This window comes from Vitis vinifera, chromosome 12, assembly GCF_030704535.1.
Source record: "Vitis vinifera cultivar Pinot Noir 40024 chromosome 12, ASM3070453v1".
Classification (NCBI taxonomy): domain Eukaryota; kingdom Viridiplantae; phylum Streptophyta; class Magnoliopsida; order Vitales; family Vitaceae; genus Vitis; species Vitis vinifera.
In genome coordinates, this window is record NC_081816.1 from 3,396,185 (window position 1) to 3,414,310 (window position 18,126).

Consider the following 18,126-nt stretch of genomic DNA (forward strand, 5'->3'; position numbering starts at 1 on the left):
ATTTGTACTAAAAAACGAGGTGGTAAGGATAACAAATAAGATGGAATGAAATTTTGGGTTGTGGTAAATTCATTATTAGACTGGTTTATGGCTATACATAGGGTCCGTTTGGGATAACTTCAATTTTTGGCTTAAAGTTCAAACCAATGTTACAATCTTTAAAAGACAATATTAATATTGTAACTTCTTTTTTTTTTTTTGATATCCATGGATGTCCGGGCCAGCTTACGTCTAATCCTACGGGGCCTTGAAGTTAACAATTAGATAAACCCCCGGTGGCCCTGAGGGGACTAGAACTGGTGACCATTGAGAGTAAGATAATATTAATATTATAACATTTTTATCAAACATGAAAAAACTTCTTGTATAAATCAAAAAAAAACTTCTATCATTAGAAACATGACAAACTCTTTGAACAAAATTAAAATTAGTTAAACAAGATAGGAACTCTTGTTGAACTTAAAAAAGAACTTTTGACTTTGCAAAAGTCACTCCAACACAGGGTAACAAGCTTGAAAGACAAATCAGCAGACCTTTACCATTCTCAATCTGAGGTACAAGCACAGAACCAGAAAGGCAAAGACAGAAATTCATTACTAAAAGATCATCTCGAATTCCTCAAATGCAAATAGACAATCCATAACTCTAATAATATAGTTTGTTTCCTGGGGTGCAGAATGTACATATGTTGTTCTGGTCCTTGCCAGATCATGTACTGTTTCTAAAAAGTTTCTAAAAACTAATGTAGTCGGCTTCTAAATCAATTCCGGATTGGATCATGCCACAAGAAATCAGAATGGTTGCACTCAAAAAAGCAGTGGCTTGGAAGATCAGCTGATCTGCATGTAAGACTTGAAGCCTCATAGCTCAAGGTGGGTTTTCTCAACGATAACGCCTTCTAGACCTGGCACGTCGACGGAAGAGGCAAAAACCCAGCACGCAACCAATAAGAACCACCTGTAGAATTATCACTATCTTCAACCCTGCAATCACCAAACCCCAACTTATGAGAGACAGTTTTCAGTTGCACCAAAACTTCCATAAATGAAATACAATACCTGTAAGTTTATGAATCTGATCCTCTAAATTAAGCTTAGTCTTAGCTTCTTTCACATCAATAGGATCCACTTCACCGATCGCTGAGACATGACTTTTAGTCTGGTATTCAACATCCCCACCCATGACACATGTGTTGGGACAATTGATGCTACCACTGTACTCATCACTCCCATCGCAGCAATCTACAAAGAAATGAATTGACAACTAAAAATTAAATTGAAGTCATAAGAACATATCTAAGTTTCACTGATCATGAAAAAAAATTGGAAACAAATCTTGAATTTCAGGCTACACAGGTAGCAGTATAAAGATAAATCCGGTTAACTGCTAAAGAATTCTGTGCTACTAACACTGAGACTATGCCCACCAGGTCAACTCAAAAAGGGTGATATATCAGATGCTAATATCTTATTAGATCAACTAGGAGGCAGCAAAACATGCAAAATATAGACATTTTCAAAACCTTAGGAGTCATCTCTTGGCTATTCAATTTTTTTCCCTATTCAGAGTAAGCCATTCAATCTTTAATTCTAAATGGTCTTTCATTGGAATGTAACAAATGATGCATGTGATTCCAGGAAGAAGCCATTTGAAACTAAGATGAAATGAAGCTTGTAATGGCCATGTCTCCAATGAGTATGAATATAGAAAAATTGAATTTGAGGGCAAGATGTTGGCACCTAGGCTGTGGCCCGCTTGAACTATACATCTAATTACCCACACAAAAGGAAGTAATCAAAGATGTCTTGGCTACTTATGCTTATAAAGAGAAGTAACCTAACAAGTAACACTTACCACAAAAATGGTCATTCACTTGAGAAGAAAACAAAAACTTTGGTGTACTTCCCACATTCTTACAATAAAATTTTCCAGCAGGGCAAGCCGATGTTCCTACAAAAATAAGAATGCCAAAAAATTCACTGAGACATGAACAATTCGAAAATAAAATCAATCCAGAATTTTTTTTAAATAATAATAATCCTTGATTTTCAATAGATTTAAGTTGCAGTGCATGATAGATACAAAGGAAAATATGATAAACCCTATCTTGATAAAATCTGTACGCTAAACTAAAATAGGAAGACTATTAAAAGCAATATTGTTTTGAGATTGAACTTTAGCTGTACACTTATGCTATGAGCACTCAGGTTGTCAGAAAGGGCCAAAATTATGAGGAAATGGAGTTCTTTATACATACATTTTCTCTCAACATGACAGATGAATAGATATTTGAATCTCATAGTTTCTGAAACTTCCAGGGCCAAATTTCAACAGGTGCAAAGACACATCGAAAGACAGAAGTAAACCCAACAAAAAATGAATTGATGCCTCTTGGATTTCAAATAAAGGTTGTTTTCTTATTCTACTATCGCTTTTTCCTACCAAATTTTGAACCAACAAAATGAATTTTTAACATCTAAGTGAAAAAAAAAAAAAAAAAAAAACATTGGAAGAGCTTTCCAAAGCACATACAAGAGATGAACTTCTAATGAGTTTTCTGCATCATTTACGTCCAGTGTTGCCAAAAAAAGAAAACATTATTATGCAAGGCAAAACAAAATAGATCCCAAATTTTCCGAATTCTCTGTCTCATCCTTTTTGATTCTCACAAATGATTTCTCAAGTTTCTAAAGTTTACAAAAGCATGTATATGCCCAAGAAATTTCTTTTTCCTCCTTAGAAAGGATTAATCATTTGTTGCCACAGGCTGCACAACAGAAATTCATAATTCTGCAGTTAAGATTCCACATTTGTTGTAAAATTTCTCCATGAGAAACCAATAGAATTGTAGTTTTTAAATGATACCAGGCTCATCCGTTCCATCAATGCAGTCACAGAAATTGTCATTGATTCGGGCTTTGTTAAAGAACTTCGACCCATCCTTGCACTTGATCGCCTGTGAGGCATAGTACTTCTCATCTGGAACAACATAAACTATCTCAATTCAATCAAACAAACAAAAATCCAAGGTAACAAGCAATTGGAAACCCGGATATGCCCTATTATCTCTAAAACCCCAATTTTTTTAGTCTAAGGAGAGAGTAGCATAAACATGCCATGTGGGGATCCGGGTATGTTCTATTCTCCCCTAAAATACCCAATTATTTGGGTTTAAGAAGAGAGAAGAAAGGCAGGCAGAAACATGCAATTAGGAGATCTGGGTATGCCTGGTTATCTGAAAAAACCAATTGTTAGGGTTTAAGAAGAGAAACAGATTGTGTAACATGAAATTCGGAGATATGGGCATGTTCCACTATGTCCAAAAACCCCAATTATTAGGGTTTGAGAAGAGAGTAGTAACTTGCAATATGGAGATCAAGGTATGCTCTATTATCTTTCAGAAAAACCCGATTGATACGGTTTAAGGAGAGTGATAGTAATATTTCATTTCCAAATCAGGGCATGCTCTTTTATAAGGGTTCAAGCAGAGAGAGTGAGATTCGCATCCATGTGAATTGCTTAGAGAGAGACCCAGATGATGTGTCATACACCTGAAAATTTCCAAAGAATTTAGAGGAAGGAAGAGAGAACCTAGCGGGTGAATTCCAAGTATAGGTAAAGCCGAAGAATAGGTGATGAGGAAGAAAGCGGAGATGAGAGCAATCAAGAAGAAACAAAGACTTGGCTCCATGGCAATTGCAGAATCGTAGAGGTTGTCTCTGACTTTTACAGCATCCTCCCTTCATTGCAGAAGACGAGTCAACCCAGTGAACCCCAGTCAAGAATCAAGATCATCGTAGTCTTCGTAGACGAACTCAATTTTAGCTTAGCGGAATTTGAATTGAGCTTGGAGAGAAATAACAAAAAATAATAATAAATAATAATATACGATCCTTTGACAGGTTTCCAAAATTGTCACCTTGGGGAAGTTTGTAGAAATAAATAATTTTTGAAAAAGATTAGGATGGAATTTTGGCAACTTCAATTATAAGACTCCGGGATGTTTGGTAAAATTTAATATTCATTATTTAATGCTTAAATTAAATTATAATTAAATTACATATTCTTATTACTTAATTTTTTTACTTTAAGTATTAAGATTATTTAATAAAATTTATCATAAATCATCAAATTAAAATTTTTATTCTCATAAATTATAATTAAGAAAAAAAATCGAGTAACAATGGAAGTCGTAGAAAAATAAAAGATATCGTATAAGTAACTAAAACAAATAAGGGTAAAATGAAAATATGAATTTAAGAATAAGTTAATTATTTTTATTTATTATTTGAAGTTATTTTTAACTTTAAATCATATCATTGAAGTTATTTTACTAAATATATTTAATTTATTTAATAACTTAAATTTAGTTAGTAAGTCACTTTAAGTTATTAAGGTTGTTTGATAAAATTAACATAGAATTTATTTTAAATCACTAAATTGGCATATTTATTCTCATAAATTATAACTAGAGCAAATGATATAAATAACAATAAAGGTTGTAGAGTAGTAAAAAAGATCATAGAGATAACTATGACAAATAAGGTTAAAAAAAGTAAAACGTATATATGAACTTAAAAATAAGTTAATTGTTTTTACTAATTACTTAAAATTATTTTTGACTTTAAGTAATACCATTAAACTATTTTATAAAAATTCTTTAATTTATTTAATGACTTAAATTAAGTTATTAAATCATTTTAAGTTATTAAATTAGTTTATTAAACACTCATTAAGGTTATTTTATAGATTTTCTTTTTTACAAAATATGTCGGGTTCATTGTAAAAACATGTCATATCTACTAAAACTTGTTGAGATGAAAATGTGAGATGACTGCTTCCTCGGAGGTGAGAGGAGGTTTGAAAGGTGGAAAGTGTTGGTTTGCAGTAGAATCCAAGACCTTCGAAATCTCCATTGAAGTGGTCTGAGGTAAGCCGAGAGGGATTATTTTATAAAAGAGCAAAGACTTTTCTTCTTGGATAAGATTTGGAGAAAAGAGTTTGAGCTATCAGTTGGAAGGTGTGAAAGCTTGGTGTAGAGGATAGTCAAGTTTGAGGTGTCTAAAAGTTTGAGAAGATAGAGGAAGAAAGTTTAGGCTGGAGTGTCGTTCAAATGAAACTGGTAGGTTTTTACTCTATTCAGTGTGAGATGTGGAAGCTAAGAAGTATTGTCTTGTATTTCCAAAGGTAAAAGGTTTAGTAGGGGCGTGGTTCATGTTGTATATGAAGTTAAGGGCCCTAGGAGTCTCCACTTCAGCTCTGAGCAATACTTGTCCAAGTGTTTTCCACCTCTGAAAATGGTGGGTGTGGTTTCAAAGGGAAAGAGAAAGGAAAATGAACATATGCAGAAGTCACGAGAGTGAAGAAGAACAGGGGAGTCAGGAGAGTCTTTATAAGTGCATTTAGGGGACCGATAACTTCTTTGCAGGGAAGAGCAGTTAAGTCGTTACTTGGTTGGCTGTTTTGGTGACAGTTTTGAATCGGTTCCTCCTCTATCATCCTTGAAGGGATGGGCGCTTGCAAGTTGGATTCTAAGGGGAGGTTTAAAAATATCCAGGTTGGGTAGGGCCCTTGTGCTATTTGAGTTTGAAAATAAATGTGAAGTTGATTGTGTGCTTTTAAGGGGCAGCAAACGATTTAAAGAGAGTTCCTCTTACAAAGATGGGGACTTAAAGTGAGGTGTTTTTGGAATGAGAGTCATGTCAAGGAAGTATGGGTGAGGGTTGTAGGACTTCCTCTTCACCTTTGGAGTAGAGAGGTGTTCAAGAGAATTGGAGAGAGCTATGGGGGTTTTATAGTTGTTGATGAGGAAAATACTTTTCTTTCTCAGTTACATTGGGCTCACATCCTAGTGAGAGCCTCTGGGAAGAATATGCCAGGGTCATTGTAAGTGGTGGTCGGACATACTTGCTCGGTGGTTCGTCTGTGGTGGGAAACACCTCCTTGGGTTTCTTAGGTAATGTAGAGGTCTATTTTTCACAAAAGAGTTGGGCATGAGGTTAGGAATGAAGGTGTGGGTGATGCACGCGCTGGTGAAAGCGTGTGAGAGACTCAAATTGGTGATCAGAATTAGGGGTCAAAAGAGCAGGTTGAGTGTGGTAGAAGGATTAGGGGTGCAACTGGTGTAGTAGGTAAGCCAGCTAAAGGCTCTAAATTGGACTTAGCTTTAAGTGGGCTTGGGCCTAGGACAATAGGCTGGAAGCAATTTAAAGAAAGAGAAATGTTAGACTCAAGTGGTGGAGCGGGTTAGGCTTTGGGCTCAAAACCCTTCAGCCCTATGGGAGCAGGCTTGGTTGAGAGATCTACGGGGCCTTTTGGGCCTATTTTAAAAGAGGCTCATTCGTGCCTTTTTGGGCGGCTATTCTCTTCTAGGGCTATTCCTGAGTCCGTCGTGGGAGCTTTGGGGCTTGAGCAGGTGGAGCTAACTGACGAAGATTTCAACATCGGGGGGTCGCTTCCTGGTTATTCGGCACTCACCGACAAGGCACTAATGGATGAAGCATCTAGGTATCTCGTTTATCACAACCACTATCTTTTTTCTTTGAGGCTTCGAGGTTATTTTTCTTCTACTCCTTTTTTAGGGCCCGACGAAGCTTTGTTGGTGTCGGAGGGAGCTTGCAGTGGATCGGAAGGCTCAACAACAAGGGCGATGGACTGGGATCCTTTACAAGTAGTGCCGACTGAAGATTTATTGGTCCTCAATGGTCAGAAAGAACCTCTTTGGGGTTCGACTGACAATGTTAGTGCCATTGAGCTAGTGATTGTCCCGATTGGATCAGGTTATATGAGTCCAATAGTGGAAATGACTGACTTTCAACTGGAAGATGGGAGACGGGATGAAGGGTGGAACTCTAGTTGTCTTCCGAAGTTTAGTCGGTGCCTTGGTATGCCGACGGAAGGGTTTGAAAAGGAAATTTTGTGTTTCTTGAGGAGGATGAAGGGGAGAATTGACCAAAATAGATAGGATGGGGCGTCTAGAAAGACGAAATTAATGTCTTCAAAATCTAGTAGGGAACTCAAGAAGTTGGAGTGGACAGTAAACCATAAAAAAACTAGGGTTGATACCAATTTGGGTATTTCTGGAGGGGATTTTGTATCGGGGTGCAAATGAAGATAAGAATTTTATCCTGGAATGTGAAAGAGGTAAATGACAGAGATAAAAGAAATATTATTAAGTCAGTGATAAAATCTCAAAGAGTGGTCGTGGTTTGTTTACAAGAAATCAAAATTAAATAAATGACTACGGGGTTTGTTCGTAGTCTTAGGGTGGGAAGACATTTAGACTAGAGTGCAATCAATTCAAGGGGTGCAGTTGGAGGCATTATGGTATTTTGGGATAACAAAGTATTTGAGTTGGTTGATTTGGAAGAATGGGAATACGCAATTTCGTGTCGCTTTAAGAACTGTGTGGATGGGATTGTGTGGGTGTTTACTGGTGTGTATGGTCCGGTGTGTAGTAGAAATAGAGAGGCTTTTGGGAGGAGCTTGGGTCAATAAGAAGTTTATGGAGTGACCCTTGGTGTGTGGGAGAGGATTTCATTATAATCAGATTTCCAGATGAACATAGTAGGGGAGATGGGCTTTTTTCATCAATGATGAGATTTTCAGAAGTGGTAGAGGATATGGAGTTAAGGGACTTTCTTTTGTAGTGAAGTCCTTTTATTTAGAGGGGCAGGTTGAATAACCAATCCCATTCTAGGCTTGATCGATTTTTAGTGACAGAAAATTGGGACAGTTTGTTTAATGGGGTTGTGCAGGGTGTATTACCCAAACCAGTTTCTGATCACTTTCCCATTTTGCTTGAAGGAAGATGCATGAAGAAATGACTTTCTCCTTTTAGGTTTGAGAATATGTGGTTGGAGGAAGAAGGATTCAAAGACCAGATGAAGACGTGGTGGGGGAGCTTAAGTTTTACTGGGACCTCCAGTTTTGTTTTAGACGCAAAATTGAAAGCCTTAAAAGATATTTTGAAGACTTGGAATAAAGAAGTGTTTGGTCTCATTAAGATTAAAAAGAGAGAAACTCTCAGATAGGTTGTGTATTTGGATGAAAATGAGAAATGATCAGCTTTGAATTTGGAAGATTATGAAGCCAGAAAGGAGGTTAGGGAGTCTTATAAGACTTGGGTGTTGAGGGAAGAAATCTCTTGGAGGCAGAAGTCTAGGGAAGTGTGGTTGAAGGAGGGAGACAATAACACCAGATTCTTTCATAGGATGGCGAATGCTCACAGTAGAAGAAACTGGTTGTCCAAGCTGAAAGTGAATGGTTGTTGGCATGCCGAGGAGAATGATTTAAAAGATAGTGTGGTGGGGGTGTTTCATAACTTGTTTTTAGAATAAAGGGGGTGACGTCCTTGTATTGATGGGTTATCTTTTATGAGGCTAGCTAGTAGTGAGGTTGAAGGGCTGGAGATTCTTTTTTCAGAAGAAGAAGTGTTTGCAGCACTCTTAGAGCTAGACAAGGACAAAGCCCTTGGTTTGGATGGCTTCACCATGGCTTTTTGGTTTTTTTTTTGGGATGTTGTGAAGGTAGAGATTATGGGTTTTTTTTAAGAGACTTTCATGAGTAGGGCAAATTTGTAAAGTCTTTGAATGCCATTTTCCTGGTTTTAGTCCCAAAGAAGGGAGGTGCAAAAGATCTGAAAGATTTTAGGTCGATTAGCCTTGTGGGCAGCCTCTATAAGTTGTTGGCTAATAGAATTAAAAAAGTAATGGGGAAAGTGATTACGGAGTCCTCAAATGCCTTTTTGGATGGTAGACATATTTTAGACGCAGTTTTGATTGCAAATAAGGTCGTTGACTCAAGGTTGAAAAACAATGAAAGGAGTGTATTGTGTAAGTCAGACATAGAGAAGGCATATGATCATGTCAATTGGAAGTTCTTGATGGCAGTGCTTAGAAAGATGGGCTTTGGGGAGAAATGGAAAAAGTGGTAAACCGGTGCATCTCTACTGTGAAATTTTATGTTTTAATAAATGGTTTTTTTTTCTGTTTTTTCCAAATTTCGAGAAGATTGAGACAATGAGACCCTTTCTACCCTTATTTTCTTGTGATAGTCATAGAGGTGTCTAGTTGTTTATTGGGGGGGGGGGGGGGCTATTAGTGGGGACTACTTATCTGGTTGGAGGGTGAAAAGTATGAGTGGCGAGGGGATTCTAATCTCGCACTTGTTATTTGTGGATGATACTTTGGTGTTTTGTGAGGCGTCTTAAGACCAGATGACTTATCTTAGCTAGCTTCTCATGTGGTTTGAGGCTTGTTCAGGGTTGAGAATCAATCTGGAGAAGAGCGAGTTAATCCTGGTGGGAAGGGTGCATGATATAACGGACTTAACCTTGGAGTTGGGGTGTAAAGTGGGTGGTCTCCCTTCCTACTATTTGGGTTTGCTTTTGGGGGCCACTTTCAAATCAACGGCTGTGTGAAATGGAGTTGAAGACTGTTTTCGAAAAAGACTTACAATGTGGAAGAGACATTATATTTCAAAAGGAGGAAGGCTCACTCTAATCCAAAACACTTTATCTAACATGTCTATCTATTTCATGTCACTTTTTTACTTGCCAAGAAAAGTGAGGTTGAGATTGGAGAAGATTCAAAGGGATTTTCTAAGGGGTGGTGGAGCTCTTGTGTAGAAATCGCATCTTGTTAGGTGGAACATGGTTTGCTTGGAAAAAAAGAAAGGTGATTTGGGTGTGAAAAATATAGCTCTGATGGATATAGCTCTCTTAACTAAGTGGAATTGGCGTTTTGCCAATGAAAGAGAGGTTTTTGGGAAGCAAGTCATCAATCACAAGTATGGTGAAGAGAAGGGGGGATTGTGCTCTTGTGCAGTAAGTAAGAGGTATGGTGTGGGGTTGTGGAAAACAATTAGGAAAGAGTGGATGTGTGGTAGGCTGGCCTACCAAGTGAGTAATGGGTAGAGAGTGAGATTCTGGATGGACAAGTGGTGTGGAGATGAGCCACTACATGAGTCATTCCCTTCATTATTTTCCATTTTTTTGTATAAGAAAGCTTGGGTGTCGGATGTTTGGAACCCTGATGGAGATGGGGGTGGTTGGACCCCTCTTTCCTCAAGGGCGTTTAATGATTGGAAAATTGAGTTGGTGGACCATTTTTTGCAAAAGATCCAAGTCTTTAAGGTGCAAAAAGAGGAAGAAGATAGAGTGATTTAGATAGATTCGAAGTGTGACACCTTTACAGTCAAGTCTCCTTATTCTATTTTGGAGCCTAAATATTCTCTTTTGTTCCCTAATGGTAGTATTTAGAGGGCAAGTGTGCCTCCTAAAGTGGTTTTTTTTGCTTGGGAGACTTTTTGAGGTAAAGTCTTAACTTTGAATCAACTTTAAAGAAGGGGACACTCTTTGGCAAATAGATGTTTTCTATGCGTCTCTGAAGTAGAGACGGTGGATCACCTTTTACTTCATTGTGCAAAGACTCGAGTTCTGTGAAATCTTCTTTTCTTCTTCTTTGGTGTGGCTTGGATTCTCTCTTGTTCAGTGAAGTAAACTCTTCTTGGGTGGCATAGGGCGTTTGTGGGGAAAGCTCGTAAAAAGGCTTGGCAAATGGCTTTCTTATGTATATTTTGGTCAGTCTAGAAGGAAAAGAATTTGTTAGCATTTGGTAATGAGGAGCTTTCGCTCCAAAGATTGAAAAATTCTTTTGTATGTAATTTTTGGTCTTGGGTTAGGGTGTCTATAGTTTTAAGTTCTTCTTCTCTTGTAAGTTTCTTTGATTGGTTAGGCTCTAAGTAATGGCAGTTGATGTTTTTTGCTTCTATCCCTTTCTATTCGATTAGAGCCTTTGGGTTTCTTTTGTATATTCCATGTATATTTTGAGGGCATTGCTTTTGGTGCTTCATTTTATCGTTATATATACATCTTTTTATCTATATATATAAACACTCATTAAGTTTTTTTTTTTTAATTTCTATTAAAAAAATATTATTATATTTATTAAATTCTTAAACTTAGAGGGTCAAACATGGACTACAATTTCAATTTTCATTTTGGCTCGAGGCTTCATTTATTTTTTTTTCAAAAATAATAAATAAAGCTTAAAAAAAATGAGAATAGGACTAAAAAAAGTTTTTCTTAATTTCTTGAATTCAAAGCCCGCTTGACCAAATCTAAATTTATGTACTTTTCTTTTATATTGAAAATAACCTATATTGCCACAATGGATTCTCATATTGTATGCTCTAATCTTGTTCTAGATTTCATGTACTAAACATTAATTCTCAACTTCTAAGATCTTCTATCTATTAAGTATGATGGTTTATTGTTGTCGAAATTATTTTAAAATTTTGTTTCTTTCATAGAGAAAATATGGGATCCGAAAACATAAATGAAGGTATTATCATACTATCTTTTTCCTTCTCCCCTTGAATAGTCTTTTTGATCATTTCTCTCCTTGATAATGATGAATTTTTAGAATATGAGGAAGATTATACTGAGTTTAGAACATGTAAGGTACTTTTGATTTGCAAATAAGACACTTATTTGACAATTGTTTTAAAGAATAGCTTTTTGCTTTTCATATATATATATATATATATATTACCTTTTTAAGTTAAAAAAGTATATATATATGTTTCAAAAAAAGATGTTATTCTTAAGTTCACATCTTCATTTTACCTTTTTACCCTCATTTACCTTAATTTCCTCCACGATCTACCTCTATTGTTATTCGACCATCTTTACCCTAATCATAATTTATGAGAATAAATATATTAATTTGATGATTTAGAATAAATTTTAAGTTAATTTTATCAAATAACCCCGATACTTAAAAATAAGAATTAGATAATAAGTTTTAAATTAATAATTTAAGTATGATTTAACTTAAAATCAATTTAAATAATAAGTAATGAGTATTAAGTTTTACAAAACACTATATAATTGCATTTTTTTTTTCTAAATTTTTTGTATGATAATTCTTATATTTCAAAAAATTGCCCAAAAATTCAAACCACCAATTAATGTTTCTAATTTTCAATATATTCATGCTAGAATAATAATCTTTATACAAATGTGCCTAATTCCATGGAAATCTCATTCCAATGCTGGCAATATAAAATGCTCCATCATGATATCATATTCCTTTTTCTTTGTTTCTCACTAATAAGAAGACACAATATATAGTGTAGACTCTAGCAATACATTAGAAAATGAAACAACAATGAAAAAAAGGGTGATTCATGGATCATATGGACTATGATCCACCTTCCCATATTACACTATCCATTGTTCTACCATTCACTGAACTCAACTCACCTGCAATAAATTAAAACACACCTCGTTAGATTTCTGAATATATCATTAGTTAAGACTTAAAGAGGGTGTTGGCTAAATTAACATAATGGCTTAACAACTTAATTTAAGTCATTCAATCAATTAAATATGTTTGATAAAATAATTTAATATTATAAGTTAAAGTTAAAGTATTAAATCAAAATAGTTAACTTATTCTTAATCTCAAACTCTTTTCTTTTATGTGCCTTAACAAAAATCACAGTATATTTTAAAATTATAATTTCATATCCATAACTCATTTTTTGTAATAGATATTTTTTTTTGGTTATTTTATGTATTCTCAAGACTTTAAATATGGATGTTTTATAAATAATTGATTGCTTAAAATTAATAAAAATAAATATAAGTTAAAATTAATGAGATAAGTATTAGTTAAAATTTTACGAAACAACCTTAATGCTTAAAGTAAAAGATAAATAATAAATTTTAAAATGATAACTTAATAACAATTCAACTTAGAATCAACTTAAGTTATTAATTAAATAAGTATTAAATTTTACCGACATATACAAGAAGATCAAACTTATCTTTGATTTGAAATCATCAATGTGATTTAACCTACATTCCAATAATTGTACCTATGAGAAACAATTTTGACTAGCTTCTTCTCAATTAATGTGGCTGACTTGACTCATTAAAGTTGTGGAAATTGTAGTAGATATTCTTGAATCATAGAAAACTTGATGAAAAATTATGGATAAAAAGATAAAGCCATGCAATTTTAGAATTGTGGATGTTAATAGAAATTTTTGTAGCCGCCTCTATCTTTCTATCTTTTGATTGTTCCTTATATGCCCCATGTGACATCAATCAATTCTGAATTCTATCTGAATTCTATATGAGAAATTTACATGTAAGATTCTCAGCCCAAAAAAAATAAGGAAAAAATAAAAAATAAAAAAAACTGCCTTTTCCACGATTTTATTTTGGTTGCGAAGAAATTAAGAAAGGTATTGATTAGATTTCCGAAGAAAAAATAATACCTTTTTGTCAGGGAAATTGGATGGCAACATACCTGGAAAGCAGTATTGCTGTGTGAAGCCATTGGTGGAGTGTTGCTGGGGCACCACAAGTACTGCAGAAGCGGCATCTCTTTCTGTTTCCTCTTGGATTTGGACCTGCCTTGGATAACCATACGCAGTAGTCGAATCTAACTTCGAATTCCGATTATTGTTCACGTAATTCAATCCATTATTCCGGCAGCCACTGGCGCCAGCAGCGGCGGTGTTCATCCCATTACTAGATCTGTTCCACCCGATCAACTCCGATGCCCTTGCGTAAGCCTCTTGCAACTGTTGATTTTGGCTTTTGTAAAACTTAAGCTCTTCTACCACCTTCTTAAACTCCCCATACGAACCCAACACAGGATTCCTTTGCCTGCAAAACGCTTCCCACACAAGCGAATCAGCCGCCCTCCTCCGCTCGTCTTCGCTCTCAATACTCCTTAGTATTTTTATAACATTACTCATCCCGTACACCTTGTGCACCGCCTGGAATTCTCGGGTTTTACTGGCAGGGAAGTAGGGAGACAAGGCGCAGTTTTCGTCGCACCTCTTCCTCTGATGCTTGCATGCTGCGCATGCTGCTGGACTGCCATTGCCCCTCTGCATTCTACAATATCAAATAAACTAAACCAGAACCCCCACGAAAATTTTCGAAATTGTTTTATTTTTGAAAGCAAGATATTGCATAGAAAGATTCACAAAAATTAACAAGAATTAAAGCATTTTAGGAAACGGAAACAAAAGAAGTATTCCAAGTAACAGACATACCTTGTATATGTATAGTAGTTTGATAAGAATGGAAAGAGAATGAATTGTGAGTATATAAACAACACAAGTTATTTCAAGTGAAAGATGATGGAGATGGAGATAGTGTTTGTATAGAGACCATGAAAAGATGGCCACTGTCAAAAAACAATGGATCTTTCAGTGGGGTTGATTAGGGTTTAGGTTGCTCACAGGAAGAATAAGACATCCAAGTCATAACCACTGCCACCGGATTGGGCTTTAATATCACATAATCTAGTCTACTATGGAAACACTATTATAATCTTACGTGATGTGCCTTCCACGCGCCCTCGGACTCGTGGAGGCTTCTGATTGGTCGGTTATAATCACGCGCTGCACGGGATGTGGGTTAGGGTTTTTCATGTTTGTAGAATTACAAAGGGAAATTTAGTTTAGTTTGTGTCAGTGCATATGTGGCAAGCCACCACCATTGGCTACGAAGCCATGAGCATGATCCAATTGGGTTTATGCTGTTTTTGATTTTAGTGGATCATGCTTGAAACGTAATGGGACCCACTTGCAGGACCTGCCACGTGACGAGATGGAAAAATTGAACTCCTTTTTTCCCATTATTTCCTAAGTTATTTTTTGGCATTATCTATTTCCAAATAATTCTTAATCATGAAAATATACATATAAAATAAAAACAAGGCTACAGTGTAATTTTACTATGCGTTTCTACCATTTCTAATATTTGTAAAATAAAAAATTTTATTATTAAAAAGAGAAAAACTATTTTCTAAAATTACTATCTGTAGGGACCCCTCCCCTTGGGAAACACGTGGCACGCGGCTCATAGTGACGCGTGGCACGTGTTATCAGCCGGACCATCATTATCCGGATTCCCCTATCAGCCGGACCATCATTATCCGGATTCCCCTAAGGATATGCATGGTATAGACATCCTATCCGGACCGCCTCAAGGAAAGGCAAACGACGTTTCATCTTCTCCTATCCAAGGAAGAGCAAACGACGCTGGCAGAGCGTACACATCCGGATAGTCTCCACAACACATCCGGATAGTCAGCATGAGCCATCCGGATATAAATCTTCTGGATGGTCAATTAAAGTAAAGCGAGTCTTACACGCAACCACAACAAGCAGCCATGGTCCACATCCCATCACCTGCAGAATGAGAAGACAAGAGGAAGTGACAGCAAGTCACTTCCCACGATCATTCTGCATAATCGCTTCCCACGATCTCTGACGGCCGCATCACCTACCATAGTCTCTGACAGCCATTCATAGGATGATATTGCTCCTACTAACACCTATTGTCATCATCACAACAGAAAAGATCTCCTCCCCATTAATGAGAGGAACAGTACCCCTGAAGCTGGATATATATACCTTCGCACGAAGAAGAAAGGGGATCTCCTGGTAACCTCTTGATACCTAGAAAAAAGCCAACTGATTGATATATCTCTTTCTCACCATGGCTAATAAAACCATCGGAGGGTGCGTCCGGACACTCTGTCCGGATGCCTTTTGCAGGTGCAACCACTGAATCAAGAACCCCTTGTGTGTTGAGAATCACGTGTCCATCCATATAGCAGCAACGTGGACCATCGGACACGCGAGGCGACAACATTGGCGCCGTCTGTGGGAAACTTTTACTTTTTATTTTGATTCAGTCACTGGCAAAGATGGCCACACCTTCCCAAAGTCGATCATCTGGTAGAGAGGAAGAAGATAATCACGAATGGCGTCAAGCCATCGAAAAAAGACAGTTGGCAAGCGAAAAACAGCTAAAAGCTCTCCTCCAGGAGACGGAGAGGTTAAGGGAAGAAAACGCTGTGTTACGCATTCAAGCCTCAACATCAGGACCTCCTCGTCGTCAGCGCTCAAAAGGCCAGGTGGCAAACTCAAAGCCAGAGCCAGAATCAATATATCCTGGGTCAACAGGAGCTATCCCAGGAACGTACAACGCAAGGCCCCATGAGCCACGCACACCCATGCCTCGAGCTCCCCGTGAGGAAAGCTCAGATTCCACTCATTTCTCAGCAAAAAGACAGCGTGATAGGAAATCACAGTTGTCAAGTTCTATGCGCGCAAGACTAGGCCCACAAGAGCCTGGGAGATCAAGGCCACCAGCAGCCACAACCCGGGCGCCACGCCCCGATCCTATGATCGCTCCCATGGTGCAGAACGTACCTCCGCATCGTGACCCCATGGTCACCCTAGCGATGCGGAACGTTCATTCACACCTAGCGGAACGACCAGCCGGGAGAAACCTCCCAAACGAGCCACCCATTGGCTCCATCAGCAAAAGGCTGGATGACATGCTCTCCACGCCCTTTTGCTCTCATATCACCCATTACGAGCCCCCAAGAGGATTCCTCGTACCAAAGTTTTCCACATACGATGGGACCAACGATCCCTTCGATCACATCATGCACTATCGACAGCTTATGACGCTCGATATTGGCAACGATGCATTATTATGCAAAGTATTCCCTGCCAGCCTTCAAGGGCAGGCCCTCTCATGGTTTCATCGCCTACCTCCTAACTCTATTGACAATTTCAGGGACCTCTCTGAAGCATTCGTGGGACAGTACTTGTGCTCTGCTCGACACAAGCAGAATATCAGCACCCTCCAGAACATAAAAATGAGAGACAACGAATCCTTGAGGGAATTTGTGAAGCGATTTGGCCAAGCCGTACTCCAAATAGAGGTTTGCAGCATGGATGCTGTCCTACAAATCTTCAAGAGAAGCATTTGTCCGGGCACTCCATTTTTTGAATCACTGGCAAAAAAGCCTCCCACAACGATGGACGATTTGTTCAGACGTGCTAACAAATATTCAATGCTCGAAGATGACGTGCGTGCAGCCACTCAACAAGTTTTGGTTGCCGGACGGGCTTCTAGAGATAATGCGGACAGGCATGCCAAGCCTCCAGACCGTCCAAAACCAGTTGACCGAAGACAGGACGGGCCGAGTCGTCCGAATAGGCCGCCCGCCACACCCCTATCCGTATCATACGAAAAACTTCTCCCAATGATCCAAGGGTTGTCCGACTTCAGGTGGCCTAGACCCCTCGAAACGGACCCATCCATAAGAGACCGCAGCAAGAAATGCGCCTTCCACAAAGACCATGGTCATACAACAGAGACGTGTCGATCCCTCCAGTATCTAGTTGAAAGGCTCATCAAAGCAGGACATTTAAAACAGTACCTCCGCTCAGATACTGGAGGAAGGGACGTATCTCAGCATCATAACTCTGAGGCCCCGAGGGCCCCAGTCGCCCCCAAGGCTGTGATAAACTATATCAATGGGGGCCCGTCTGACGAGGAATACGATTCCAGGCGTAAAAGGCAGAAATTGCTGCGGGCCGCGTCAATACGCGAGCGCATTAATTCCATCCGGCCGGGTCTTACTGGAGAGGGCCCTCGCCCCATAGATGGGACAATCATTTTCCCACCAGTAGATCCCACCCGGACGCTACAGCCACATCGCGACGCCCTCATCCTCTCTCTAGAAATAGGAGATTTTGATGTAAGACGTATCTTGGTTGATCCAGGCAGTTCAGCCGATCTAGTACAAGCATCAGTCATTGGCCATATGGGACACAGTCTCGCAGGTCTCGAAAACCCCGGACGAATCTTATCTGGATTCAACGGATCATCAACAACATCCTTAGGAGACATTATACTGCCGGTTCGAGCTGGACCAGTCACTCTCAACGTGCAATTCTCGGTGGTGCAAGAATTGTCACCCTTCAATATCATCTTGGGACGCACATGGCTTCACTACATGAAAGCCATCCCCTCCACATATCATCAAATGGTGAGTTTCCTCACCAATGAAGGGCAAACTGACTTGTATGGCAGCCAGTTAGCCGCTCGCCAGTGCTACCAAATAGCACGTGAAGCAGTCGCTAACCAGGAAGATGCATCTCCCCCTGAACCTAGCATTGCGCGCGACCAATAGCAATTATTGGGTCCGGTGGACAAGGATCCCCCGGTAGCAGATCCCTTACAAACAATCCAAATCTCAGAAGAGAATGATCACCTCACAAACATCAGTT

General features: G+C 38.3%; 2 protein-coding genes across 2 annotated transcripts; both read right to left on the bottom strand.

Annotated features, from left to right (window-relative positions):
• Positions 1 to 565: 565 nt before the first annotated feature.
• LOC100264427 (glucosidase 2 subunit beta) lies at positions 566 to 3,977 on the bottom strand. Its single transcript, XM_002278811.5, has 5 exons — positions 3,592 to 3,977; positions 2,866 to 2,979; positions 1,855 to 1,950; positions 1,059 to 1,241; positions 566 to 983 (listed from the first exon to the last, which is right to left on the bottom strand). The coding sequence occupies exons 1-5, from the start codon at positions 3,689 to 3,691 to the stop codon at positions 883 to 885; spliced, it is 594 nt and encodes a 197-aa protein (XP_002278847.1). The 5' UTR covers positions 3,692 to 3,977; the 3' UTR covers positions 566 to 882.
• An 8,081-nt stretch (positions 3,978 to 12,058) lies between these two features.
• LOC109123518 (LOB domain-containing protein 2-like) lies at positions 12,059 to 14,263 on the bottom strand. Its single transcript, XM_019223465.2, has 3 exons — positions 14,080 to 14,263; positions 13,323 to 13,918; positions 12,059 to 12,268 (listed from the first exon to the last, which is right to left on the bottom strand). Exons 2-3 carry the CDS (start codon positions 13,915 to 13,917, stop codon positions 12,207 to 12,209), a joined length of 657 nt encoding a protein of 218 aa, XP_019079010.1. The 5' UTR covers position 13,918; positions 14,080 to 14,263; the 3' UTR covers positions 12,059 to 12,206.
• Positions 14,264 to 18,126: the final 3,863 nt, after the last annotated feature.